General features: G+C 62.2%; 5 protein-coding genes across 5 annotated transcripts; 4 read left to right on the top strand and 1 right to left on the bottom strand.

Annotated features, from left to right (window-relative positions):
• The first annotated feature begins 738 nt into the window (after positions 1–738).
• On the top strand, positions 739–9324 carry CHLRE_01g045150v5 (uncharacterized protein). The gene is made up of 16 exons (XM_043058869.1): positions 739–983; positions 1358–1736; positions 2355–2504; positions 2769–2838; positions 3217–3323; positions 3528–3566; positions 3736–3802; positions 4196–4289; positions 4559–4727; positions 5001–5087; positions 5461–5553; positions 5788–5871; positions 6103–6276; positions 6515–6607; positions 7149–7237; positions 7695–9324. Exons 1-16 carry the CDS (start codon positions 961–963, stop codon positions 7879–7881), a joined length of 1905 nt encoding a protein of 634 aa, XP_042928783.1. The 5' UTR covers positions 739–960; the 3' UTR covers positions 7882–9324.
• Positions 9325–9412: 88 nt separating this feature from the next.
• Positions 9413–12706, top strand: CHLRE_01g045100v5 (uncharacterized protein). Its single transcript, XM_001690146.2, has 6 exons — positions 9413–9580; positions 9696–9712; positions 10206–10394; positions 10855–10936; positions 11186–11316; positions 11929–12706. Exons 1-6 carry the CDS (start codon positions 9511–9513, stop codon positions 12007–12009), a joined length of 570 nt encoding a protein of 189 aa, XP_001690198.1. The 5' UTR covers positions 9413–9510; the 3' UTR covers positions 12010–12706.
• Positions 12707–12991: 285 nt separating this feature from the next.
• On the bottom strand, positions 12992–15378 carry CHLRE_01g045050v5 (uncharacterized protein). The gene has a single exon (XM_043058868.1). The coding sequence runs from the start codon at positions 15144–15146 to the stop codon at positions 14091–14093; it is 1056 nt and encodes a 351-aa protein (XP_042928782.1). The 5' UTR covers positions 15147–15378; the 3' UTR covers positions 12992–14090.
• A 230-nt stretch (positions 15379–15608) lies between these two features.
• CHLRE_01g045000v5 (uncharacterized protein) lies at positions 15609–18626 on the top strand. Its single transcript, XM_043058867.1, has 6 exons — positions 15609–15973; positions 16157–16565; positions 16722–16856; positions 17141–17184; positions 17480–17639; positions 17909–18626. The coding sequence occupies exons 1-6, from the start codon at positions 15761–15763 to the stop codon at positions 17950–17952; spliced, it is 1005 nt and encodes a 334-aa protein (XP_042928781.1). The 5' UTR covers positions 15609–15760; the 3' UTR covers positions 17953–18626.
• A 942-nt stretch (positions 18627–19568) lies between these two features.
• Positions 19569–25404, top strand: CHLRE_01g044950v5 (uncharacterized protein). The gene is made up of 10 exons (XM_043058866.1): positions 19569–20518; positions 20801–21259; positions 21451–21660; positions 21800–21896; positions 22268–22412; positions 22546–22743; positions 22941–23105; positions 23300–23618; positions 23880–23969; positions 24214–25404. Exons 1-10 carry the CDS (start codon positions 20333–20335, stop codon positions 24829–24831), a joined length of 2487 nt encoding a protein of 828 aa, XP_042928780.1. The 5' UTR covers positions 19569–20332; the 3' UTR covers positions 24832–25404.
• Positions 25405–25406: the final 2 nt, after the last annotated feature.

The raw sequence follows: 25406 nt of genomic DNA, 5'->3' as shown, positions 1-25406 counted from the left end.
GGAAGAAAGTACGGTATGCGATGGGACAGGTAGGGTAAGGGGCATGTTGGCACAGTCCCATAGTATGCAGCGTACTCCCAGACCCCAACAATCAATTTGCAACGTCATGGCAAGATGGCACGGCTTGTATAACGCCGGCGTTACTGGACCGAGACGTCACTGCTGGCTTGCTGGCAGGCTGGTAGTTTGCTCAAATTTGCTGATGCGCATTCCTCATGCTCCGGGCCCCCGGTCCGACGGTAGCACCACACACACACACACACACACACACACACACACACACACACACACACACACACACACACACACACACACACACACACACACACACACACACACACACACACACACACACACACACACACACACACACACACACACACACACACACCGCAACGCCACACGCGTGAAGCAGAGGCGCAGCGCACCTGCAGGCTAGTGCAGGCAGGCGACCAGCGTCCACGGAACAATGGCAACATAGTGCGGTCGAACCACCGTCATCGATGCCTTCACGGTAACGCGCAGTGCTCAGGGGCACTGGATAAGATACATTTACAACACGTCCGCAGGTGCAGAGCCACAGGCAGTTTACAACACGTCCGCAGGTGCAGGGCCACAGGCAGACTTGTTAGGCATCGGCGAGCGGGGAGGGAAGGGGAGGGAGTCGCACAGGGTCGGGGCGCCCTACCCAACCATCGATGTCGGATTCTTATGCCCCTGTGCAGCTGCTGCGTACCTCATATGGGGCAACACCCTCTTTTGTACGCATAGCTGCTCTCACAATTAAGAATTGAAGAGACAGATCTGAACCGCGTAGTCTCGCGATTTAAAACGATTTACAGATGCAGTGGTCTTCTCAAAAGGCGTATACTCCTACGTCACATGTTTCATTCTTGTGAACAGAGCGATAGGAGCGAAGCCTTGACCGAGGGCGGTTGACGACCGAGTTTGCAACTATCAATGGGAGCCGCATGCTCTCGCTCGTAAGTGAATCCTGATGCTCAGGGTATTACTGCGCAAATTGTGCACTGGTTCAGACATCAAAGGACTCGATGTCCTGCCGCGCGCCGCGCTCCGCACCCTGAGTTGCCTCGTAAAGCTCTCCAGTGATGGCGAGCAGTTTGGCTAACATTCTTGCGCACACCCACTTCCAGGGTGCTGCCGCGAACGTGCGGGCACGAACCTCCCCCCCCCCCCCCCCCCCCACACACACACACACACAACCCACCCACCTCCTCACCTTGCTCGCTCACCGTCGTCACCATAGCCGCCATAGCTTCAACATACCTCCACAAGCCATGCACTACTTACTTGCTGTGCCCTTGTGCTAACCTCATCGCCACGAAACTCGCGACAGTCCCGGCGGGTTTGATGTCCCGCCAGACGCCTTCCTGCCCCACTACTCGCTCGCCTCGCTGGGCACTCGCGCCGTGGCCGGCCCCTTCCTCAAACTGGTTTCGTACGACCCAGCTACCGGCATCTACCGCTGGTCCGTACTCGTGATCTGCACCCGCGCCGCGGAGCAGAAGCTGCTGGCAGCTAACAACAGTGGCGGCGCGCCGGTGCTGACACCAAAGCTGACGTGGGGGGAGCTGCGCGCCAGTGGCGGCGGCGGCATGGCAGCGCTGCCGAACTCCACGGAGGGGGAGCTGCTGCACTGGTGGCGGGACTGGCGGTTCTGGCGCTTCCGAGCCGAGACCACGCTGCGGGATGTGCCTCAGCGCCTCACGTATGCGGTAGGCGGGGTGGCCTGTGGCTTGGTACAATGTAGGGGCATCGTTTGGCGCGCGCGTCTCTGTGTGGGCATGTCGGGAAGTGGCCGGGGCCCAGGCGGTGTGAGAGAGTGTGTGTGTGTGTGTGTGTGTGTGTGTGTGTGTGTGTGTGTGTGTGTGTGTGTGTGTGTGTGTGTGTGTGTGTGTGTGTGTGTGTGTGTGTGTGTGTGTGTGTGTGTGTGTGTGTGTGTGTGTGTGTGTGTGTGTGTGTGTGTGTGTGTGTGTGTGTGTGTGTGTGTGTGTGTGTGTGTGTGTGTGTGTGTGTGTGTGTGTGTGTGTGTGTGTGTGTGAAGGGGCGGCAGGGCGGCAGGCCGTGAGGCAGCAATGAGGTGGAGTGAGGTGGAGGCTGAGGGGGCTGGGGGTGAATGCTCAAAGGGCGAATAAGGGGAATGATTGAACGGAGGACTCAAGGACCAAAGACGTCGGCCCGACCTGGTTTTGCAGCGCGGCATTGGCAGAATGCACTTGGGACAGTTTAGGATGGGAAGACCGCGTTATGCTCGCCACCCGAAACCCCTTTGCCCCCCTGCCCCGCCGCCTTCCTGCCCCGCGCCAACCCCTGCTTCCCACACACACGCGCAGCTCAACGTGCTGCCCTCTGCGCGCTTCACCTTCCACCTGCCCTCGCGCTCCGCGGGCGCCTGGCGCTGGGCCTTCCACTCCTGCAACGGGCTGGATAGCCTGGACAACGTGCCCAAGAGCAATGGGCTGCAGCCGCTGTGGCAGGACGTGGTGAGGGAGGCAGGGCGAGCGGGGGGCGGTATGGGCATGGATTCTCACCACAAACGGTGAACAATGGAAACCAGACACACGAAGACGCGTGGCAAGGCATTCGGGGAAGGGCTGGCGATGGGGACGTTTGGGGGGAGGCGATCCGGATATTAAGCATGATTCAACCGGGGGACTGGCGATCGTGGTCACAGAGGAGGGGACTAGAGAGTGGAGGGCCTGGCCTACCTCTCTCTCACACGCCATGACCCGTGTGTGCCTGTGCAGCTGGCGCGGCACGCCGAGGCGCCGCTGCATGTGCTGGTGGGCGGCGGCGACCAGCTGTACAACGACTCGGGTGGGTGCGTGGGTGGGTGGGTGCTGGTGGGTGGGTGGGTGCTGGTGGGTGGGTGGGTGATTGCTGGTGGGTGGGTGGTTGCTAGTGGGTGGGCGGGTGCTAGTGGGTGGGTGGGTGCATGGTTGCATGGGTGGGCGGGTGGGCGGGTGGGCGAGTGGGTGGGTTGGGCACACCTGTTGAAGCGGGATGTAGGGGCTGTAACGAGGCGTTCGGATGCAGTGGAATGGGACAGAGTGTGGATTGAAAGGTGCGGTGCATGCCTCGTGTGCAATGAGCCTTGGCCACCTGAGCCCCAGCCGCGCTGGCCTCTACTCACAGCTTACCGAACTCCTCCTCCCCCGGCCTCTGTCCTCGTCCTCCCTCCTCCGCCCCTCCCAGTGTTCAACGGCCCCCAGCTCAAGGGCTGGGACCAGACGCTGTCGCAGGTGGAGACGGCGGCCAAGGCCGCGCTGCCCTTCACGCCAGAGATGAAGGACGAGGTGGAGGTACGCGGCTGAGGGTGGCGGGGTGGGAGAGGGGAAGAGGCCGCGTGCGTGGTTGGGTGGATGAGTTGGCGGGTTGGGTTGTGTGTGTGTGTGTGTGTGTGTGTGTGTGTGTGTGTGTGTGTGTGTGTGTGTGTGTGTGTGTGTGTGTGTGTGGAGCTGGTGGTTGTGGCAGTCTGACGCGATCCCACGCTGCACGCATCGCAGGAATACTTCTTCGCGCACTACGTGCTCCATTTTAGTCAGGTGCGCCTAAAGGCTACAAGTTCATAACTTTGTCTTGCAACTTATGGGGACGACACGTCCGCACACCTGATGGCCGCACACCTGCCTGATGCCGCGAGCCATCACATTCCCCGGAAGCCGCGCTGCCGACTCACGCCACCCAATACACACACACGGCCGCGCCCCGCAGCCCTACCTCGGCGCCGCGCTGGCCACCATCCCCTCCGTCAACATCTGGGACGACCACGACATCGTGGGTGAGTGCGGGGCCGAGAGAGAGGGCGGGAGGAGGGGTGAGTGGGGGCTAACTCCGAACCAACCCCATCAGGAAACAGAAGCGCTGCAAGGAGAAGCTGCAGCCCACTCGTGGGTGAGTGGGGGCTGCCGCCATCTGATCGCCGCCGATGGTCAAGAGTGTGAGGCAACCATGCGCATTCGTTGCCTTTGAAGCATCGTCGTCAACCCTACGTATGCCTCCCATCCCCACCCTAGGAGTTCCATCCCCGCCTCATGAGCCCAGTTTTGCTGCCTGCCCCATGCCTTTTGAGTCCCAACCCCACCTCCTGAGGCCCGCCTGCCTCCTGAGCCCCTGCTCGCCCTGCTCGCCTGCCCGCCTTGCCCTGCCCTGCCCTGCCCTGCCCTCACTGCAGACGGCTGGGGCAGCTACCCGCCCCTCATCCAGAACGCGCCCGTCATGCAGGGCCTGTTCGCGGCGGCGCACCTGTTCTACTTGCTGTTCCAACAGTGAGGCGGGTTCGCGACCACTGGCAGGCGTTTTTGAATGCATGGTTCCAAAACATGTTTGTCTGTGTGTTAAACAGCACAAGGAAAACAGAATGTGTTTGTCTGTTTGGGTATGTGTGTGTGCGTGTGTGTGTGTGTGTGTGTGTGTGTGCGTTTGTACTGGGGTCTGCCCCGATGTGTTGCCCCCTGGGCCTCATGATCCGCTTCCACTGCCCTCCTCGCAACACCGCCCCTCCTTCCCCTCCCCTCCGCTCCCACCTCCCTCCCAGGCACACCACGCCGCTCAAGGCCGTGGAGGACGGCTTCTGGTGCGGCAGCAGTCAGCTGCACTGCTTCGGGTCGCGCACCGCCGTGCTGCTGCCGGACTCCAGGTACAGGCGCACCATCGAGCAGGTGCACCCGCCGGAGCTGTACGTGGAGGTGGAGCGGCGACTGAGGGTGAGTGCGCAAGTGCTGTGTGTGTTGGGTGGGGGGGGGCGGGGGGGAAGGGGTGGGCGGGTATGGTGGTAAGTCAAGCCCAAAATATCCGAGGGCGGGGTAGGGGTGTGTTAGGTTTTGGAGGCGTATTGGGAGCAGATGTTGTGGACCGCGGGCGGTTCTTTGTGCGTCAAGTGAAGACTGCACTGCTGTGATGCTGCTCGTGCGCTGTCGCAAGCGAGTCGCCTTACTCCCACGGCTTGTCCCACCATGCACGTGCTGACACGCACGCAGGCGCTGCCGGCGTCCGTGAGTCACGTGGTGGTGGTGCAGGCCATTCCGGTGCTGTACCCCAAACTCGACGTCCTCAAGGAGCTAACGGTGGGGAGGGGCCGGATGGTGTGTGGGGAGCGCGGGTTCGCGGGATGGTGAAAGGGTTGCTCGTGACCCACTCTGAATAATCTGCAGTAAGTCGAACGTGGTCCGCAACCCCACGAGGTCGGCTGTGAAGCAAGCACGCGCGCTCACGCCCGTGCGGCGCCTGCCTGTGGCCCCGTTGGGCTCGGGCACATACCTCCTCCCATAAGTATTATCAGTTGCAACTAACACCTTGGCCTGCGCCCCGCTAGTTTGGCTGGGTTTGGCTTAGTTTGGGCTGGTATTTACCAAACCCCCCAGTACCACTTCCTTAACTATTGAAGAATGTTGCGTTGTCAACCCCCTGCCCCCCCCCCCCCCGCACACACACACACAGAAATTGAGCAAGGAGGCCACGGATAACGACCTGGTGGCCAAGCTGATTGGCAAGACCGGCATCATCCGCAAGATACCCATGCGCTTCGGACAGGTGGGTGCGGCGGGCGAGGCCCCGGGGAAGGGTGTGCGTGTTTGGGGCTGCCTTCCTTTCCCCTATGCACGATTGCTGGGCAAAACGCTCACGCTCACGCAGACGCGCAACACTTACGCACATACTTCCTTGCGCTCTTGAATGCACTCTGCACGCACCAACACGCGCATGCACACGCGCACGGTTGTTCTGTCGTTGTTGTTTATAACACACACACACACGGTATGAGTGCAGGTGGAGGTGCTTGACGACCTGCTGGACCACTGGGACTCGCGCCAGCACGCGGCGGAGCGGGACACGTACATCCGCCTCATGCAGGTGGGAGGGCTGGGGCGGCTGTGCGAGCCCCCGTGTGTGGGGCCGGGGGGGGGCAGGCGGGGGGGGGGAGGAGCCTGTGTGTCTCGTGTTCCCGTTGACAGCAAAATCAGCGCCGACACGGCACCTGAGCACACCCGCACCTGCATCCACCCACGACCGCTCACACCCGCACCCCCACACACGCACCAACACCCACCCGCCCCACCCTCAACACCCGCCCGCCCCCCCCAGGGTCTGTCCGCCGAGCGCGGCTTCCGTGTGTCGTTCCTGTCGGGCGACGTGCACTGCGCCGGCTACGGCATGTTCCACGACTCGGGCGGGCGGCACGGCGGTGACGAGGCGGTGGAGCACATGCGGCTGCCCAAGGGCGAGGCGCTGGCGCGAGACCCCAAGTTCATGCCGCAGGTGGGGGTGTCGCGTGTGAGTGCCGTGACTCACACAAACCATTCGCGCGTTGCGACGGGCTCGCGCAGCAACCCTCTGCCCCGTTCCATTTCCTTGCCTGTCCCTTGCTGTCGCCATGCCCTGCCATCCCTCCCCTCCGCTCCGCTGCACCCGCCCCTGCCCCCCCGGGGTGTCGATACTTCGTACTTATGATCTAACCACTCCGTTCTCCACATGAACGGCTACCCCTCCATCCCAGATCATCAGCTCCGCCATCACCAACGTGCCGCCGCCGGCCTTCGTGCTGGACGCGCTGCGGGAGGAGGCCGAGGAGCCGCGGCTGCTCATGGGGGTGAGGGCCGCATGCACGCCGATGTGCCACACACACGGAGAGCGGGGGCTGTGTTGAGCTTATGGTGCTGCCCACCGGGGTTAGCAGGGGACGGCACGGTGCGAGCGCTTGCACGGGTCCCGACTCCCGAGGCGGGGTCTCAGGCCTCAGGGCGGTGCGGCTTGCGCCCAGCGGCAGGTGGTGTGCCCCGGCGTGCGCATCGTAGCGTGCCCCTGCTCGCCCGTATCCATACCCCACCGACCCTACTGGCGGGTTTTGGGTTCACTCAGTTGGTTTGGGTTCCGGAATGAACTACCCTACCCACCTGCTCATCCCCCACCTGCTCATCCCCCACCTGCTCGCCGTCTTCCCTGGCCCCCCCCACCTGCTCGTTCGGGTTAGTTTGGGCTGGTATCTACAACCCCGACCTGCCCGCCCTCTTCCCTGCCCCCGACCTGCCCCCGACCTGCCCTCCTCCCTGCCCGCCCTCCTCCCTGCCCGCCCTCCTCCCTGCCCCCCACGTGCCCCTCCCCTGCCTCCCGCCACCTGCCCCGGACCTCAGGACACTGTGGCGCGCATGGTGGCTCTGCGGCGTCACGCGGTGGTGGGCACCGCGGACGACGACACGCTGCTGGTGGGGGAGCGCAACTGGTGCGTGGGGCGGGGGGGGGGGAGGAGGAGGGGAGGTGGGGAGGAGGGGAGGAGGGGAGGTGGGGGGGTGGGGGTTGGTGGTGGGGGTGGGCGTGACTACCGCAGGCACGGGCAGGGAGTGAAGTGAAACCGGAACTGGCCGAATGGCGGGTAGCCGTCCAGGGGGCATAGATTTGAGTCGTGAGGGCATGTGGCGCTGGTGAATGAGGGAGCGGGGCGAGGGGTCGCGGCAGGCATGGGCACAAAAGGGAGGGCTACGGCATGAAGCATGAGGGCGGAGATGTCCTTGCGGTATGTACGCAACTCAGCGGGCCATGCAGACTCTTTTCGCCAGCGCACCAGCGCGCCTACGCTCAATGTTCCGCAAGGCACTCCGCGTCCACACTTTCCGCGTGTGCTTGCGCACGCCTACCTCCGAGCAACCCGCCCTTCCCCCGCCCCGGAACCTGCTGCCCAGGTGCCTGGTCAGCGAGCCGCCGCCGCCGCCGCCGCCCAGCCAGGGCATCACGGACACACTCAAGCACCTGATGGACGACGGCGTGGGGCCGTCGGGGGCGCTGCACTTCACGCTGCGGTGCGAGAAGAAGCTGGGGACGGGCAAGATGCACGCGTTCACGCTGGAGGTGCCGCCGCTGCAGCGGTAGCTGCGCGTTGGTTGCAGCAGTGGCGGAAAATCAAGGGAGTGATTTCTAGGAAACGCTGGGGGATGGGTGCTTTTTTTGCTGCGTTGACGTTTACTGTGCCGCTGTACGGTGTTAAATGGGAAGTGGAGCCGGAGGCGCTTGGGGCCGTCAATGAGGGCGGGCGCGGGGGGTGGGGGTGGGGGTTAACAGACACTACCTAAAGAGGGGGTAAATTCACACGGGGAGGGCACCATGCCGAGGGGTCTGAATATGTTCCCCTCACTCATGTGGCCGAGTTAGCTACTCGGACAAGTTGCAATGGCTTTTACATGCTACATATGTCATAGATATCAGTAGACATTTACGTTTGCTGACGAGCGTGCAAATAGATGTTGAATGCTTTGCGCCAACGGACCCTGTAGCTCCGATACAAGGCTCAATCTAACGTTTAGCAACCATAAAGTCTTCCAACGTGCGATTTAGGCTCAAAGCATCCCTTTGGAGACTAGTCGTCACCTAGAGCCGGGATCGCGAGGAGGCCTCCTCTTCGTTCAACAAGTAGTTTTACAACATCCGCCGATCTTTATAAATCGACGGCAGCAAAGGATGTTGGAATTCGTGCCCTCCAGGGCAACATGCTTTCAATGTGCGGACAGACAGGCTAATCTGAGCCCCTGTCTACTCGTTTCACGTTATATACATATACAATAGACGCTTTAGCTAGTCGGCCGGCTAGAATACGCATGTCGGTTTGGACAAGTTTTGGTCCATGCGTGCCCACCTGTGCGGACAAACACGCGGGTTGTTCTCCCAGCCCGCATAATATTTCACCCCCCTGAGTTCACAGAATCCATATGGATAGTGCCCGCCATGCTTCATAAGATTTTAGGAGGGATCTGCTGAAGTCTGGGGTCAGTGATTCCCCTTTCTGACACGTTTTGTACCCCCCATCTTGCAAGCCATATAACGTTTGCCCGACAACTTGCGGAGAGACCGGGAGCATCAAGTGTTTGCTCAGCACGTACACCAAGTTTGGTGTCTCCGCAAGTTGTCGGGCAAAAGTTATCAAGGGGTAAAAAGTGCACTTTTGCACCTAGGGTGCCTCCCCCGTGTGGGGTAAATTGCTTTCAAGGCGAAGTGCGAGAACCGGCAGGATGAGCGCTGTGACCTGGACGTGACGTGACTAAAACAGTATATCTGAATGCTGCGGCGGGTGGAGTGTGTGTGTGTGTGTGTGGACGTGGCGGCGGCGCGTGTTGTGCCGTTGGTGCGTGTAACTGCGCGCGTGCGGCCGGGGGTGCGTGCAGCGTGCGTCAGGTCGTGCCTGCTTGGATGTTGAGAGGGCAGGATGGGGCACGATTACCGCAAATCACATGCGAAGTTATATTCAAATGTGCCGGCTTCCCAACGGGGAGCGGTGGCATGTACGTGTGACTAAGGCGCGCGAAAGAGTGAAACCTACGTGGGGGCTCGAAGGCTCAAGCGGGGGTGGTGTGCGTGCCGGAGGATGGCATCAAACTCCTCAGCGACGAGTCCACCTCTTTATGTCGCTGTTAACATTTCCAACTGCGTTGCATTTTGCGAACGGAAGAGCCAACCTGGCGAGAACGCACACTGGCTTTTAAGCCCAACGCCCTTTGGCTTGCAAGAATGCGTAGCGGCAGCGGAGTGTTGTGTATTTCGGCCTGCCAGCTGGTGGTTGGCCTATGCTTGCTAGGAGGTAAGACGCGACGCAAGTTTGGCGAGAGAAGAACGCAAATGTGCTGACATCGCTCGCACTTTCGCGTTTTTGGTGACATCCTTCGCACTGCCACCAACTGCAACTGCAACTGCAGTCTATGAGGGCTACAAGGTGAGTTGCCTGCGCATTGGGCCGTGGCAGTTGCCCAAAATGATCCGGCGCGCGAAGCCGCTGCAATTTGCGCGCTGCCTTGCAAGGGACTGCAGCAGTATACAGACATTATAGCGGCGCTGTTTGACTCGACTGGGGAAACGGGCACGGGTTCGGGTCGAAAAGGCCCCAGGTAGCAGGGAAGCCAGGGGCTGCAGACTAGAGTCAGTCGCGGGTCTGTCACGCGTGTTGGCAGCGAGGCCTCATGTAGGTGTACATACATAGGTTACGGCGGCGGCGTCTACAGGAGGGGGGAACCTGTTGGAAACGGACGTGAAGCGGGAAAGCTCCGTGTGGTGCCTGGGCCAACATCCATGCAACACCCGCCTCCCGCTCACGCAAGCGTCCACTGCTCCCTGCACGCACCGCAAGGACCACCCCCTCACCCCAATCGACCCCCCACGCTACCTGCCCCCCATCACCGCCTCCTCTTATGGTCTCCTCCTGCCCACAGGCCTATTACTTTGACAAGTTCCTTGGGGATGAGGAGACGGAGAAAAACGAGAACGCGGGCGTGGCGGCGCGGGTGGCCGCCTACGAGTCGCCGCTGGACTTCCGCTCGCCCATGGGCTTCTCCTTCTACCTGTCCATCACAAACAACATGTTTGCAATCTTCGGCCTAGCGGGCGTCATTAACGCGCAGGTGTGTGCGTGTGTCTGTTCTCGTGTGTGCTCGTGTGCGCTAGTGTGTGTGGGGTGGGGGGGTGGGCTGTTGTGCGCTGGGGTACGATGGGGTGGATGGGGTTTCAGGCATAAATAGTTGGGGCAAAGGAGGCATGGCAGGCTAGCTGCAGGCGAGCGCGGCGAGGCGGCCTTGCAGAGCGGGGGGAGGCAGGGCATGGAGCTGCAGGGGCTGGGCAACAGGCAACAGGGCAGGGGCAAGGCCCTTGCATGTGCTGGGCGATGAGGCGCGGGTGGCGCTGACCCGCTGATATGCGGGCCACGGCTGTGGCTTGTGCGGGCGTTGCGTGTCTGGCGTTGCACACAGAAGCCAACCAGTTACGGCCGAGGCGTGGGGCTGGGAGGCCGTCCTCACGCCTGCAACACCCCTGCCACACACAAACACACACCGCGCCACACCCCTGCTGCCATGTGCTGCGCAGCGCGAGTTGATTGTCGCCTTCTTCGGCTACAACGCCGCGCAAATGGTGATCGCCTTCCACGCCTTCGTGGACCTGTGCACGGGTGAGAGGCTGAGAGCTGTTGGAGGGCGGGGCAAGGGGGTAGGCGGGTGGCAGGCGGCAGCAGACCAGGGGGCCGTGGCCATGCCACGAGGAGGCATGCCACGGGGAGCTCTTGTGGGCACAACGGGTGGCAACAGGGTAACAGGGCCAGCTGTGCTCTCCGCATGCCGCTGTTTCGCCCAATTGCGCGCTTATGCTGTCTATCATTGCACCTCCACCTCCACGTCTCCGCTCCCGCCCCCCTCCTCAGACGTGGGCATCAAGTACGCGGGCGAGCCTGCCAAGCTGACCTCGTTTGAGCGCGCCTCCGCCACCTTCATCTTCTTCTGCTTCCTGCTCAGCCTGCTGGCCACCGTGTTCGCGGTGAAAGCCATCGACGAGGTGCGCGACGGCGGCGTGGGGGGGGGGTGTAGATACCAGCCCACATTAAACCGAACCCAATGCACAAGAGCGAGGAGGAGAGCGTGGCCTATGCTTTGACAACGGAGCGGTCCCCACCCCCGAAAAGCACCAAGTTCCCAGCTTCCCAGCAAACCGTCCCGCAAACCATGTACCGACAAGGCGATGAGCACTTCGGTCTCGCGCATGTGGGCGGTGCTGACTGGAGCCGCCTTCGCAATTGCCACCCAGGCTCAAACAGGCGTACGCACGTTCTAACTACCGGTATTACAGTGCAGACTAGGCACACGGGGGTTAGCCGTTCATGGAGAACGGAGTGATTATATCACAATGGAGAGGGGATTATTCCATCCCAACCAAATAGGTTACAGCTGGCAAGGAATCGGGGGTTGGGGTGGAGTAGGCGTCCATGAAAGAGTAGGAAACCAGAGACACGAGGATACGGGACAAGGGGTGTTGCTCAAGGGAGGGAGGGCGGCGAACAGAGGAAACACAGTGGCGGGCTGGCAGGCAGGATGCGGCAAAGGGTAACCGGTCCACTTGACTAGGCCACCACGCCAACACAAGCACCTCCGCCTGCCGCCGCCCCCTCAGGTGAAGAGCAAGCAGCGCGAGGAGTTCAACCGCATGGCGGTGCTGTCGGACACACTGCAGTACGAGCCCGACCACCCCTAAGCACGTAAAAGCAGAAGCCGTGTGTCAGATGCAGAGGACTGGAGTGGGTCTGCGGCAGGTCTTGCGTTGGGGTGGAGCCGACTGGGCGCGCGGGCCTGGTTGCGGGACTTGGGGCGGCAGTGGCGGGCCTGGCCGTGGGAGAGGTCCGGGAGGGCCAGCGGGACCAGGACACCCCGGCGGGACCAGGGCGGGAGGCGTGTTGGCGGAGGCGGCAGCTGCTGGTGCAGGGTGGGAGCGAGTCGGGGCCAGCACCACAGAGGAGTACGACGGTGTCGGAGAAGACGGAACGGAACGGGGCTGAGGAGCGGCCCACGTGGGATGGCGGTGCCGCAGCGGGTAATGGCAATGGGGTGAGGGTCCTGTAGCAGCGGCTGTAGAGGCTAGAGCCGTAGACCTTGATGCGGCTTTGTTGTGGGCATGTCAGAAGGGATAAAGAGGCCAGACAGGTGCTTTGGTGCCTTGACGAGGCGAGCATAAGTGTCGCTGGCGTGCTGAGGTGATCATGGCAGGCGAACGTGCGCGCGCTTGTGCTGGGCGGGTCGGCATACGTGGGGAAGCGAGGAGAACTGCTTTGGACGATGTGCATGCTGCCATTGAGGTGTGCGTGTGGGCTTGCGTGAGGGGGTATCGATGTGTTGCATGTGTCCCACACGCTGATGAACGCAGTGCGGGACCCTGGCTGTAACTAAATACTGTGCCGGAGAGCTGCATCGGACCTCACAGGCCAATGTGTGGGTGTGGATGTGTGTGGGTGTGTGGGTGGGTGGGTGGGTGGGTGGGTGGCTGGGTGTGTGTGTGTGTGTGTGTGTGTGTGTGTGTGTGTGTGTGTGTGTGTGTGTGTGTGTGTGTGTGTGTGAGAGTGTGAGAGTGTGAGTGAGTGAGAGTGTGTGTGCACCGTGCAGCTGTGGTGGCCCCGAGTGACCTAGGCTTGCACCCAGCCGGCTTGCACCCAGCCGGCGAGACGTGACGAGGGGCTAATGACGACAGCGTCGGCTTACATGCGCCTGCTTGGGCCTTCGTTCGCTTGCCTGCCTATGTGCATTCAATCAGCAAAAGTCTACTTCCCCCGTGCAGGCTCAGCGTACGTGCAGCATACCTTGGCAACGCACGCAGGGTCATGCGTACCCTCCGTGGACTTTTCTTCCCCCTAATGGAAATGTTTCGCCATCCCTACAGCGGCATCCACTGATCCACACTCAATCACGCGTGCGGGTCCAAATGCCCCCAGCAGACCCAATCCTGACTGAAATCCGGTGAACCCACGTATGAAGGTGAAAGAATTCCGCACGTCACGCTATTGTCGTGCGCTATTGTTCACGACTAGTATGAAGGCGACGACATTTTGGCACTCCAAATGTCAGTACCTAACCAATCGAGGGCCTGCCAGTCTGGGACGCTGTGGGAGCGGATGTGCCCGTGTCCTGCCGGCGCGCCTCACAAATGCGTGTCAAGTACGATATCACAAACACTGCATACATATGAATATGTATACACTATCCCACCGTCGCAATGGCTGTCAATGTCAACATACATGCGAACACTCCTATGTCATAAGCAAGGGCCTGCGTGGCGGGGCTTGCGCATCAGCATGCAGGCAAGCACACTCCTGCCGCTGACCCAGTTCATTCCGTCTCACCCTTACACCCAACATACCATAGCATGGCACCACACGCTGCACAATGACGGCATGCGCATGTTCAGTTGCTCGGTGACCATGCAAAATGGACCCCGGGGTCTGGGCCTAACGCCCTGTAGCCATTCGCTTCGCGCGAGCATGCGCCAACAGGCAGGGCCCGCATCGGCGCCCGGGCCCGCATCTCGCAGCACGTCCTACAACACTTCCGGCTGCAGCGCGTGGCGCCACAACCGTTGGTCGGTACCCGGTAAGTGCTCTGTGCATTAACTCTATCGTACACCGCGCTGCGAATACGAAACGCATACAGTGCGCCCGACCCACTTGTGTACAAGTGCCACGCCCGTGCATCACACTGGGGCACCAACTGCACTAAGTTGCCATGCGTCTGTTCCTGCCACTCCTTTGACTCGAACCCATGTCGATGCGCATGCCATAACCTCCAATCTTACATTTTCTGCTGCTGTTGCTGCTGCAGGGCGGCCGCCGCTTCGGACGCCATGCGGCACAGGTCCCGCACCACACGCCGCACACGCCGTAGCAGAGGTCGCGACTGCTGCCGCCGGCCGCCTACTGAACCCGACGGCTCCCAAGCCGCCGCGCCCCTGGCCGGCACAGCCGCCGCCGCCGTGACCACCGTGCCGCCGGAACCGCCCTGGCTATGCAGCACGAAGGCCATCGCTGCGGCTGCAGCCGAGTAGGGCGTGCCAGACAGCGTGCGCTTGCTGCCGCTGACGGCGGTGGGCTTGGAGGACAGGGAGCGGGCGCGCGGGACGGGCGCCGACGCTGTGGACGCCGGCGCGGCTGTGCCAGGCTGTGGCTGCTGGGCTGCTGGCAGTGGCGGCGGCAGCGGCACCTGCAGTGCGGACACGGACCAGCGCAGGCTGGTGCCCGCATGCATCGCCTCCGACAGCTGCTGCTGCAGGGCTGCGGAGGAGAAGGGCGACGAGACTGCGCCAGGGTCATCGTCAAACGCGTCGTCGCGCCGGCCAGTAGTACCGCCACCGGCCGCAGTAGCAGCAGTAGCAGCCCACGGGGCGGGCTTGACGGCGGCAGCGGCCGCCGCTGGACCTGCCAGACCTGCTGCCTCCGCCGCTGCTACGGCCGCACCGGGCGTCGCGAAGCAGGACACCGGGTCTTTACTGCTGCCTGCGGCGCGAAGCGGCGGCGGCGGCTCCTGCTGCGGGAGCTTAAGGGCGCCGCCGCGGCTGCTGCGCTCTGCCGCGGGCCGCGGGCTCAGGCAAATCGCCGCGATGGCTGTCACTCCGCTTCCCTTGCCGTTCAGTAGCACGGTGCCGCCGCTATCGTTGCTGCTGCAGCACGCGGCGAAGACGGAGAGGGCCGAAGCTGAGTGTCGCAGACTTCGGGGAAAGGTTGCCTGGGAAGCTGGCGAGCAGCCGACTGGGAGCCAGCCTGTCACACACGAGGTCGTGCGCGGCATGCTTCCACCGCCCTGCTGCTGCATCGCGGGCCCTACAGCGCTCGCAGCGCAACAAGAAGACATGGCCAAACGGGTTGGCCAACCGGACCTGGTCGCGACGGGCTCCGCGGCGGCTGCTGCCGGTGGAAACGGAGCGCCGGCTGAAACTGCTGGTGCGGCTCGCAGCTCGCAGCTGAAGTTGAGGCTGGTGAGTCGAGAGGGAGACGGCGGCGGTGGGCTACACGTTGGCGAGGCCCTTGGGAAAACTTTGAAACTGTGCTCGATGGGCGTATACGTGGTTGTTTTGTCGATAGTGGAGCTTGGGTAATATGTGTGAAAGAGTTGCGCATGTTGAACAGGTTTAAAGCCGCCGGCTCGCAACCTGAACATCAAATTGGTCCCAATCCATAGCGGAATGGGGTTTTGGGCGGAATGGGGTTTTTGGGCGGGAAAATGCAGGGGGGAGACCCGGCCCCGCCATTACTGGAGACATACTTGCACATTGGCTTACACCAGAACTTGACTCACCAGACTTGAAGCCCCCGTGATCCGCAGCTATTTATTCCGAGCCGGTCCTACAAGCCTAGCTGTGCACAAGCGAGCGGCGCCCAGCCAGCCGCAGTCAAACTCCGACTCAAGCTGCACACAGCTCTGCCCTCCCTTGCCCTTACTTTACGCTGACCCTCATGCCACGAGCCATGGCGTCCTCTGCTGCAGCTGCACGCTCGTCGCAGCGGCGGGCTGCTTGGGCTCCCGCATTTTTCGCCGCGCTGCTGCTCGTGCTTGCGCTGACCGCGCAGCCGGCGTGTGCTGCGGGCCGCGGCATCAGCACCGCCGCTCCACAGCTGCAGCGCGGCGGTGGTGGTCGCGCTCTGCGCCAGCAGCAGTCGGCAAACCAGGACCCTGCACAGGTGAGTTTTGAGGTGGATCGCGCGCGGGCTGGGGCCTGCTGCAAAGCAAGGGCGCGTAGGAAGGGTGCGGGTGAGGCAGTAAGGTGCCTTTGCAGCATGCAGCCAGCGGTACGTGTACCCGACCCACATCGCCCTGCCCCCCACAACCCGCCCTAATTCCCCAGTTGCCCCACCCATCCACAGCAAATCGCCGCAGCGGTGGTTCCCGCCGCCACACAGGCTGCTGTGGGCACAGTCAATGCCGTGCTGTCCTCTGACGCAGTCCAGCAGCAGCTGCAGCAACAGCAACATCCACAACATCAGCAAACTTACTACGAGCAGCCAAGGCAGCAGCAGCAGCCGCAGCAAGCCACATACTACGGCCAGCAGCAAACCATTACGGCCGCAAACACTGGAGCGCAGGGGCAGCTGCCGTACCAGCAGCAGCCGCAACAGCAGCAGCCCGCGTCTCTGTCCCAGGCGCCAACGCAGCAGGCTGCTGTGACTTCCGGTCAGCAACCCACTAACACTGCTGTTCCAAGCACCCAACAGCAACAGCAGCAAGGCGGCACATCAGGCGACATCCTGACCCTGCACAACCAGTACCGTGCCGGTGGGTGTATGCCTGCGCGTGCTGCCTTTGTGTCACTGCGCGTGGCGCTGTCACTTGCTAGGCGTGCTGTTGCTTTGAGCCGTACGGCTCGTTCAACTGCGTCCACCCCTCACAAATCCCGTACCGTCCCACCCTGCCGATGCTGTGCGCCCGCAGTCCACCACTCGCCGCCGCTGCAGTGGTCCTCCTCCCTGCAGTCCACCGCGCAGGCCTGGGCCAACAACCTGGCGGCGGCCTGCCAGCAGCTCGAGCACTCCCACACGCAGGGCGTCGGCGAGAACCTGGCCGCAGGTGAGGCGCGCGGTCAGGCGGGGGCTTGGCTCGTTTGCATGCGTGATGGGTTTCGCCCCTGCTGGTGATGAACAATCGATGTGGGTCAGGTGCAGTCCTCCTGGTTTCTCCTAATGCGCGGGAATCTGTGGCGGTAGGTTTGGAGTGACGGCGTGAGGGGTGTGGATGGGCACATCATGGTCGCAGCCCTGGCACATGCGCTTACTTGTCATGTTTAGTGAACACTGAACACCTGCATGAGCACTGGCGTTGCTCAACTCTTCCGTTACCTTGTCCTACCCCAGGTTACGAAAGCTGGACGGCAGTGGCTGCGGCTTGGTACGATGAGGTAGGCCACTGGGCATGCGCACGGTATGAATGAAGCCCCATCTTAGCATCGCCCTCGGGATCAATTGCGATTCACGGCACCATGCTCTCCGCTGCGCCGCACACCCCACACGCGCACCTGTCTACAGCGTTTCCCGCGGGCCACGCGAGGATCCACCGTTCCGTGCCGCCGTGCCCAGGCGTCCAGCTCCTTCATGCATCCATGCTCACGCACCGTACGAACTTCTGCATCCCTCTGTGCTGTACCACCACTAAACACCGCCACCGCGCACCCGCCCGTCCCTTGCAACGTACAGATCCACTCGTACGACTACCGCTCCGGCTCCTACAGCTCCAGCACCGGCCACGCCACCCAGATGCTGTGGGCCACCTCCCAGCAGCTGGGCTGCGCCACCGCCAGCAGCGCGCAGGGGTGCTGGCAGCGCACCGTGTATGTGTGCCAGTACAGCCCGCCAGGTGGGTGTGCGTGTGCGTGTGTGCATCTGGATGACTCGGCGGTGCCATCTTGCCCGCTGCCACCCAGCAAGGGCGGGGGAGATGCGGGGGAAGCTTACAAGCAAGCAGTCTAAGCGAGTGCTGCCTGGCTACACTAAGTGGTTCCAGAACTCCAGGTGGGGATGGCCAGCAGGTGCGTGCTGCCGCTTGCTGGCGCGTGAGCTCTTGCAATTGTGCCTGCTAGGGAGTAACTTTGCCCCGCTCCGGCCCTTGCCACCTTTGCGCCGCAGGCAACGTCATGGGCCAGTTCCAGCAGAACGTGGCTGCGCCGTGAAGCATGAGTTAGGAACCAAACAGGCGCATGTCGTATGTGGCCTCACCTGAGACGAAACAGCAGCTTACCGTTGAGCGAGCGAGATGCTGCTAGCTGATGACCGTGGCATGGACTGAAGCAGTGCGACGTGTGTGACGTGCCCGCACTGAATAATATGGACGAAGATCTGCGTGACATGCATAAAGATAGCACTGGATAACCTGGCCCTGGTGATGAATTGACGTGCCAGCGTTGGGACCGACTGAGGATGCTTGACGTACGACTGTGTGAAGGGTTCACCTTATCCTCCATGCAGGGGAAGGGTAGATTGTGAAAGTTTCAGGCAGGAGGTTTTCTTGCATGGCGTCATTGACGTGTATGCGGCATACTTCCTTGGTGTGCATATGCTCATCTTAGCTGATCTTCGGGAGCCGCCGAACCACAGCCTGCACGGCACCATCCAGCCAACGCTGTGTGCCGCCGCAATTTGCACGTACACATGCACGTGCTGGCTGCGTGCTCTTTTTCTCTGTACTATAATTGGCGGGTGAGAAGGCGTTAGCGCTGCCTTTGGACACAACCTTCCAGGGGTCAGGCGGTGTGCGCGCTGCGTGCTGTTTCCACGTACGGGTGCGGTACTCCATATCACAGGCCTGTGACGCGATCATGGACTCCTCTTGTAACACTGTGTTAGGAGACGTGGAATGAAACCGTTCTGCCGTTGAGAGCTTGGACATGGCCATTACATCTGTGATTTGTGCAGTGCATGTGGGACTTGGCGCGCCTGCTGTATCAGCATTTTCAGCAAGGACGGGGGCGCTGTGCTTAATACGCCTGCCTCCCCTCGAATCAGCAATGTGGGGCGGGGTCAAGGACTCGAGGGGTCCCGGGGGATGGGGGCTCTCATCGACTCATCCCCGACCCCGCCCCCATCCCCCATCCCCGACCCCGGCTATGTCCGGGCGATGAGGTTGTTCGGCCTCAGACTGTGGAGGGGCTCAGCCCCTTTTCCCGTGACTGGGGAACACTTATTGGGTCTGAGCAAAGCGGTATGCCGTAATGCCGGAGTGAAGCGGTAGCCTGCGTCCATATGTGCGGGTATGCACCCACTGTGTGACTGTGGCCCATCGATGCGCTCCCAACACTCTTAACTGTACCCAAGGGCCAAGGGATGCAGATGGGTGCGTGCGCCACCAGCGCTCCGCTTGGGCTGTGTGGTAGCTCCGCTGCCCAACCGCAAGGTTAGTGGCACCCCTATAAGTTTTCAAGGCACACCCTGATACCCGCACAACGTGGACCTGCCTGCTCACCTTCATTCCCAGCACGGGGTACCGTATTGGGAAGTCGCCGGTGAGGAAGTTGTTACGGGCTGGCGCCAATGCCCTGAATCTCTATTCGATGTGCTACCTGCGCACGGTCAGACGTTGTGGTGCTTACTCGCTAACAAGGCGGACCAGGGAGCCTGCACCGTGCACGTGAGTGCACGTGCGTGACAGTTTTGCGCGTTTGGCTGTGAGACCTCACCCTAATGTCAAAGATGCAGGTTGAGATAAAACGCATGATTGTTAGCATCGCCCGTCACAGCCCCCCTGGTGAATTCAGCCTGCCAAGTAGTTCGCATTCTGCACCGTATACGAGAACTGACGCTCGGGGCTAACGATAATAACTCCTATTACACGTTACTGGAGCTTGATCATATTCTTATGCATTTGCTCTTTCCTTGGCGAACGAGGTACAACGTAGTACAAGCAGTTTCGCGCGAGGCATGTCTCTTGAGGGCCACCGATAATGCAGCGCGGTCGTAAGGAAGACGCTCATGATACCAGTTACATTACACGACTACTGTCTTGCTTGCGCAAATCCGTTTCACCAGTTGTGAGTGCTTTCGACCGTGGCTGAATGCTGAAGCCGCTCTGCAAGAGCAGCAGCACGAACGACTTGAAACTATATTTTGTGCAAGATGCTAGGCGCTGCAGCGGCCTGCAGTGGCACTCGTTGGGCCATTGCCGCTTCAGCTTCTCACTCTGACCGTTCGTAGCTATGCAGCCGGCGGCCTTAAGCTAGATGCTGTATACAGTCTATCATGAGCATGGCGCTGCATTACTCCGAAATTAGCACGCTAAGCCCTGGGATAGCCCATCGTGGCGGCGGGCATGAGCAGCAGAGCAGTAGTGAGCTTCAAGGGATGGCCGCCTCGCCATCTGGGGCCTGCCGCAGCCACTGCTGTGATACACGGCGTCATGCAGCTAGTCGACAGGGCAGGTGGTTCCGGCTTCTGCTCGCCTCGCTTTCCCTTCTTGTCCTAACGGGCGTAGTACTGCTTCTGGTCATGGGGGGCGCACGCTCACTGGCGTTTTTCCAAGGCCGGCTCGGCCTCCCTGTCAGGGGGCACATGGCAATAATGCCCTCGTCGTGGACGGCAACAGCTGGCAGCCGTACGGCGCGCGTTGGGGACACCGCTGTTGCGCCGTGCCAACAGCAGGCCGAAAAGCGCGATTCCCCCAGCGGCACCAGCCACGTCAGCGGAGGCGCTAGCAGCAGCAGCAGCAGTAGCACCCCGCCTGCCCAGCGGCAGCTGCTGGCGACGGTGTGGGGGTTTGCGGGCGGCTTGCATACCACATCGTGTGGATGTGGCCAAAAACTCTCTACAAGCTTTCTCGGCGGCGATGTGTGCTCGTGCATACCAAACGATCGGAGCAGGGGAGTTGGCAGCACCGTCAGCAGCAGTAGTAAAGAAGGCGGCACGCCTGATGATCGCAGAAATGGGGGTCCCAACGAGGAATGCAGCATTGCCGCGACCCGTGAGATGTGGGGCATGCTGCTGGTGACAGCGGCATCCCCCGCAGAGCTGCTACTGCCGCCGCCTCAGCAGCCGACACCGCTGTGGGGCAGCAGCAGCAGTGGCAGCCGTAGCAGCGGCGGCGGAGGCGCCGCGGGGTGGAAGCCCTTCCTCACCACTGTGCCAGAGCTGGTGGAGCAGGCTCCAGCAAACTCGGCTCGCATACTGGCTGCTACAGCCGCCTTTGCTCAAAAGCTACAGCTGCTGGCGGCCGCATCCCCTGGGGCTGCATCAGCCGGCCTGTCGCTTGGGCCCCGAGCCCCCGCCCCGGCCGCTCTAACGCGGCTGCTGCGGCAAGTGACGGGTGGCACAGGGCCCGCCGCTGTTGGCGTGCAAGATCAGCCGGAGAGCTCGGGCGCTGCTGGCACTTCTGCTGATTGGGGCGCACAGCAGCTTCAGCACGAGCTCAATGCGTTTGTGGGCGTTATCCAGCGGGAGTTCAAGTCCATTGAGGTTGGCACGAGGGCCACGGCGGTGGGCATTTCCCAGGTGTGTGCGTGGAGTGCATGTGGCTGCATGTGTGCGCAAGCAGACTGCGCGCTGGCGTATGGGCGCAAGCACTACAAGCACACAGCTCGATGGCTGGCTGGCGGCATGTCCTGGTTGGATGACTTGCATTAACATCCCAACAAGCACCAAACCGCTCCCTGCTGTGCATGTGCCTACTTGCGTGCCTGCAGTCCTTCCCGCTCGCGCGGCGTTCCGTGCTGGCGGCGCTGGCTGCCGCAGCGCTGCTGCTGGACGCACTCCCCGCCCAACAGCAGGCGGCCTTGGAGCGCGACACACGCGCCACTGCTGATGCCAGCAACAGCAGTAGTGGCAGTGGCAGCTGGCAGCCGGGCGCCTGGAGCGCCGAGGTTGATGCCAAGGTGCTACTGCTGCTGGGCCAGGTAGGCGTCCTGCGGGGCCGGCCTTGCTGCAACACCGTACCCATCGCAATGCAGCTCAGCGCTGCTTTATGACCCAAGATCCTTGCTTGCTTGACTGTGCCTCATGCTGCCGCACCCTGCCCCCTATCTACGCGCGCAGCTGTACTCGCTGCACCGCGACGGCGCCATGCGCAAGCAGGGCGTGGAGCACCTGCACGTCAGCAAGAGCGGCGGCACCTCGTTCACGGTGCTCTCAGGTGCGTGCGTGCACGGCGTGCGAGTGCTATGCCGTGTGATATGCCGTGTACGCAACCTGGGTCCTGTGTGTGTGTGTGTGTGTGTGTGTGTGTGTGTGTGTGTGTGTGTGTGTGTGCGTGCGTGTAGTGCGTGTGTGTGTATATGTGCGCGTGCGTGCGTGCGTGTGTGTGTGTGTGTGTGTGTGTGCGACGTGCCGTGGGTTGCACGCAATGGGTTGCACGCACTGGGTTGCACGCAGTCGGTTGCGCGCAGTGTGCATGACTGCGTGTGCCCCTTGACTTGGGTCCCACGGCGGCACTACGGTACGCACGGGTGTGCACAACCGGACTCGATCGCCCCCTGTTTTTTCGGCGGTATTGCGCACCTGCAGAGTACAATGGCTGCGCCTGCACCAACCGCGGTGACAACGGGTTGCTGCCCGCGCCCTGGGATGACCGGCCACGGTGGCTGGACGGAGCCGTGGCAAAGCGCGTGTTGGGTCTGGACAAGAACCCCAAACCTTCCGTAATGGATGGGTGGGTAATCTGGCTTTGTTCGCTTGGCAGTGAGCTCCGGCTGTCGCATGGCAGTGTGCAAGGAACTACTAACGCTTTTGGCGTGGGGGACCGAAACGGTACGTACGTTGACATATCCATCCGTACCTTGCAGGTGGTCGGACACCGGCGCGCGCAAGCCTCACAGCTTTGGAAACGACCCTGGCCGTGCAGGCTACTGCCGCGCCCGCCTCGCGACCATGTCTGGCCGCTTCCTCCAATTCGCCGCCAACGAGTACACGCTGTATGGCGGCCAGGACAGCCCACGTGACACCTTCATGTGCCCGGAGCTGCTCAACACCATTGTCGTCAGGTGCGTTGTGCATGCATGGCGCTGTTTGCAAGGTGCGTGTGGGTAGGTTTTGCGGACGCAAAACGCACCGGTAGAAGTAGTCATCACACTGCTGTGCCTGTGCGTGCGCCATGACACCAGCTGCGCTGATAGGAGTTTCGTACACCTCACAGTGCGCGCGTTAGCACTCGCGCCGTGCCGCCGCGCCCTCGACGCAGGGAGCCGCGCGCCCGCATGGTGTCACACATGCACTACATGCTGCCGCATTTTGTGAACCTAATGGCGGACGGCTCGGACGCCGCGTTCCGGCCGGGCGGCGCCGTGAGCCGTGCGGCAGACTGGGACCGGATCGCGCCCTTCCCCTTTGACAACTACCTGACCCGGTACGTTTACATGTGCGTGTGCAACCGCTGGTGTGCCGCCACTGCGTGCGCGCGGCACCCCAGAATCCACCAGCGCGCTGCGAAGTTTCGTTGCGCTGTTCGTTGTTGGCACTGCCACTCATAACCTCACGTTGTTGGCGCTGCCACGAAATTCGCTCGCCCACGCGCCGCATCTCATGCCTCCATGGCAGCAGGTCCTTGCTTGGTGAGGCCGTGTTTCGGTTACCGGTCGGCGCGCTGCCGCGTGCCGCGCGCTTCTGGGCCGCCGCTGATTTGCCCGCCGTAAACACCTCCATCACCGCTGCAACCATGAACGGCCTCACGGGAGACGAAGTGGCCACAGCCAAGCTGGCCAGTGCGGCCCGGTTGATGCTGCAGCAGTTTGATGTGGTGATGGCGCTGGAGGAGGGGGAGGCGAACCGGCCACACATTGAGCGCGGCCTGGGCTGGCCCTACCCTCTGGACCGTGTGCGCAAGCGCGTGAGCGCCGAGAGCCTTGAGACACAGGTGCAGGTGCGTGTGTGCCGGCCTGCGGGGTGCTACGGTATGGAGTTGGGTGCGTGTGTACAGCGACTAGCAGAGATGCCGCTTTGCCGGTTGGCCGCGCGGGGCGGGGGAGGTGGCGGGCATGGAACAGGCAGGTGCAGCTTCCGCACCACACACCGTGGCATCCGTGCATATGCGCAGACGTTGCCGCATTCTTAGTCCCGAGTCACCACCGCTTACGCAACTCCTTGCTATCGTGTGCGCACACACGTCCATTGGTACCTGCAGGTTCAGCTGGGAGAGCTGCTGCCTGCTGACCTGGCCGTGCTGGAGGCACGACACACGCCGCTGGATGACGTCGCATACCGCTACGCGCAGGTGAGAGGAGGATGAGCTGTTGCCGGTGGGCGATCCAGCGGGTTTCAGCAGCAGTAGCGAGTGAGCGAAGCCAGCAGAAGCCAACATCCCCTTCAAAAATGGATACCAGGCCCTGCCAGGTCATAGATTCATGCTGGACTGCAACTCCGTGCCGGCGGAAATCCGCGTCACACCGCGTGCGGAATCCGTACCTAACCCCCTGTCTCAACCCCTACTCCTTGATTGCCCCTGCCTTCCCCCGCAGCTGTTCTCCAAGCTGGACCTGGTGGTGTGGGACACGGCCGCGCGCATGGAGGCACAGGCGTGCCCGGGCAACACGGGCTCCGCGCGCGGCTCCGCACTAGTGGCCCGGGCCGCCGAGCAGCAGGCCATCACCGCGCACGTCACGGGCACCCAGCAGGCCACCGCCGACAGCGGCACCCAGCAGCGCTACCAGTCGGCTGTGATGGAGGCGCGCGGCGCGGCGCTGCACGCGCACCGCCGCAGTCGCGGCGCGCACCACCGCAAGCTGCTGCTGTCGGGAGCAGCTGCAAAGGAGTTGGTGCGCTACGCGCAGCGGGCGGCGGCGGAGGCGCTGCGGACCACCATGGGGCCGCAGCTGGCGTCGCAGCTGACGGCGCGGCACTCGTGGAACGTGACCAGCGTCATGGAGCAGCAGCTGCTGCAGCGGCAGCAGGGGGTGGTTGCAGTTGGCGGTGAGAAGGCAAGAGATGGTCCGGGGCAGCAGCAGCAGCAGCCGGCAGGCGGCCGCGTGTGCGCGGAGATGGAGGCGGCGGCGTGGGGCTCCGTCACAGGCACCTGTGGCTGGGTGGGCATTAGCAGGTGGGCGGCGACGCTGCAGGCGCAGGGGCAGCTCAAGTAAATAGGGACAGCGCCGCCGCTGCCGCGGCCCAGAGCCGTTGCACGTACGGCAGCACGCACGTGCGGTGCGGCTGGCTGCGTGCAAAACATGTCGTGTGGGCTAGGTTGAGTGAGGGCTGGCTGCGGCGTGCGGGCAAGGCAAAGAACGAAAGACATCGGAGTTCGTGCGTAACAAGGAACATGCAACTGTACTGGAAAGGAATGGAAATTATCGTAACGATGACGCCTCAATACACAATTACATATATACAAGCATGTATGCGTCTTATTCATGTTTTCAAAGCTGGGTGCAGACTGATGCATTATGATGGCGTCCTGGACGGTGGGGTTAACGGAACACCCATTCCTTGATATGCTTCGGTTGTACATGCACGGTGAGCTTTGTTTTATACGGCTGGGTGTTCATACCTGCGTTCATAAGGGGCGTTTGGCTGTGGTAGGTAGTTAGGCGCAAGCATCCTGTGCAAAGTAAGTGGAAGGCGGTCTGCCGGTACCCACGTACCAGGGTACGTGGCACGCATGGTGCGCTTGAGTTCCCCAGGTACCCAGGTACTGTAGCACGCAGGCTGGCTTGCA

The sequence above is a fragment of the Chlamydomonas reinhardtii genome, chromosome 1 (genome assembly GCF_000002595.2).
Source record: "Chlamydomonas reinhardtii strain CC-503 cw92 mt+ chromosome 1, whole genome shotgun sequence".
Classification (NCBI taxonomy): Eukaryota; Viridiplantae; Chlorophyta; class Chlorophyceae; order Chlamydomonadales; family Chlamydomonadaceae; genus Chlamydomonas; species Chlamydomonas reinhardtii.
This window is presented reverse-complemented; position numbering and strand designations above follow the sequence as displayed.

Excerpts from the sequence above, each read along its gene's own strand:
- CHLRE_01g045150v5 (XM_043058869.1), top strand. The coding sequence starts at position 961 with ATGGGAGCCGCATGCTCTCGCTC. Across the intron at positions 1,737-2,354 it reads CTCAGCGCCTCACGTATGCG|CTCAACGTGCTGCCCTCTGC; the intron begins GTAGGCGGGGTG and ends ACACACGCGCAG. Across the intron at positions 2,839-3,216 it reads CCAGCTGTACAACGACTCGG|TGTTCAACGGCCCCCAGCTC; the intron begins GTGGGTGCGTGG and ends CGCCCCTCCCAG.
- CHLRE_01g045100v5 (XM_001690146.2), top strand. The coding sequence starts at position 9,511 with ATGCGTAGCGGCAGCGGAGTGTTGTGTATTTCGGCCTGCCAGCTGGTG. Across the intron at positions 10,395-10,854 it reads CGGGCGTCATTAACGCGCAG|CGCGAGTTGATTGTCGCCTT; the intron begins GTGTGTGCGTGT and ends TGTGCTGCGCAG. Across the intron at positions 11,317-11,928 it reads CGGTGAAAGCCATCGACGAG|GTGAAGAGCAAGCAGCGCGA; the intron begins GTGCGCGACGGC and ends CCGCCCCCTCAG.
- CHLRE_01g045050v5 (XM_043058868.1), bottom strand. The coding sequence starts at position 15,146 with ATGTCTTCTTGTTGCGCTGCGAGCGCTGTAGGGCCCGCGATGCAGCAG.
- CHLRE_01g045000v5 (XM_043058867.1), top strand. The coding sequence starts at position 15,761 with ATGGCGTCCTCTGCTGCAGCTGCACGCTCGTCGCAGCGGCGGGCTGCT. Across the intron at positions 15,974-16,156 it reads CAAACCAGGACCCTGCACAG|CAAATCGCCGCAGCGGTGGT; the intron begins GTGAGTTTTGAG and ends ACCCATCCACAG. Across the intron at positions 16,857-17,140 it reads CGGCGAGAACCTGGCCGCAG|GTTACGAAAGCTGGACGGCA; the intron begins GTGAGGCGCGCG and ends GTCCTACCCCAG.
- CHLRE_01g044950v5 (XM_043058866.1), top strand. The coding sequence starts at position 20,333 with ATGCCCTCGTCGTGGACGGCAACAGCTGGCAGCCGTACGGCGCGCGTT. Across the intron at positions 20,519-20,800 it reads AGCGGCAGCTGCTGGCGACG|CAGCCGACACCGCTGTGGGG; the intron begins GTGTGGGGGTTT and ends CCGCCGCCTCAG. Across the intron at positions 22,744-22,940 it reads CTCAACACCATTGTCGTCAG|GGAGCCGCGCGCCCGCATGG; the intron begins GTGCGTTGTGCA and ends CCCTCGACGCAG.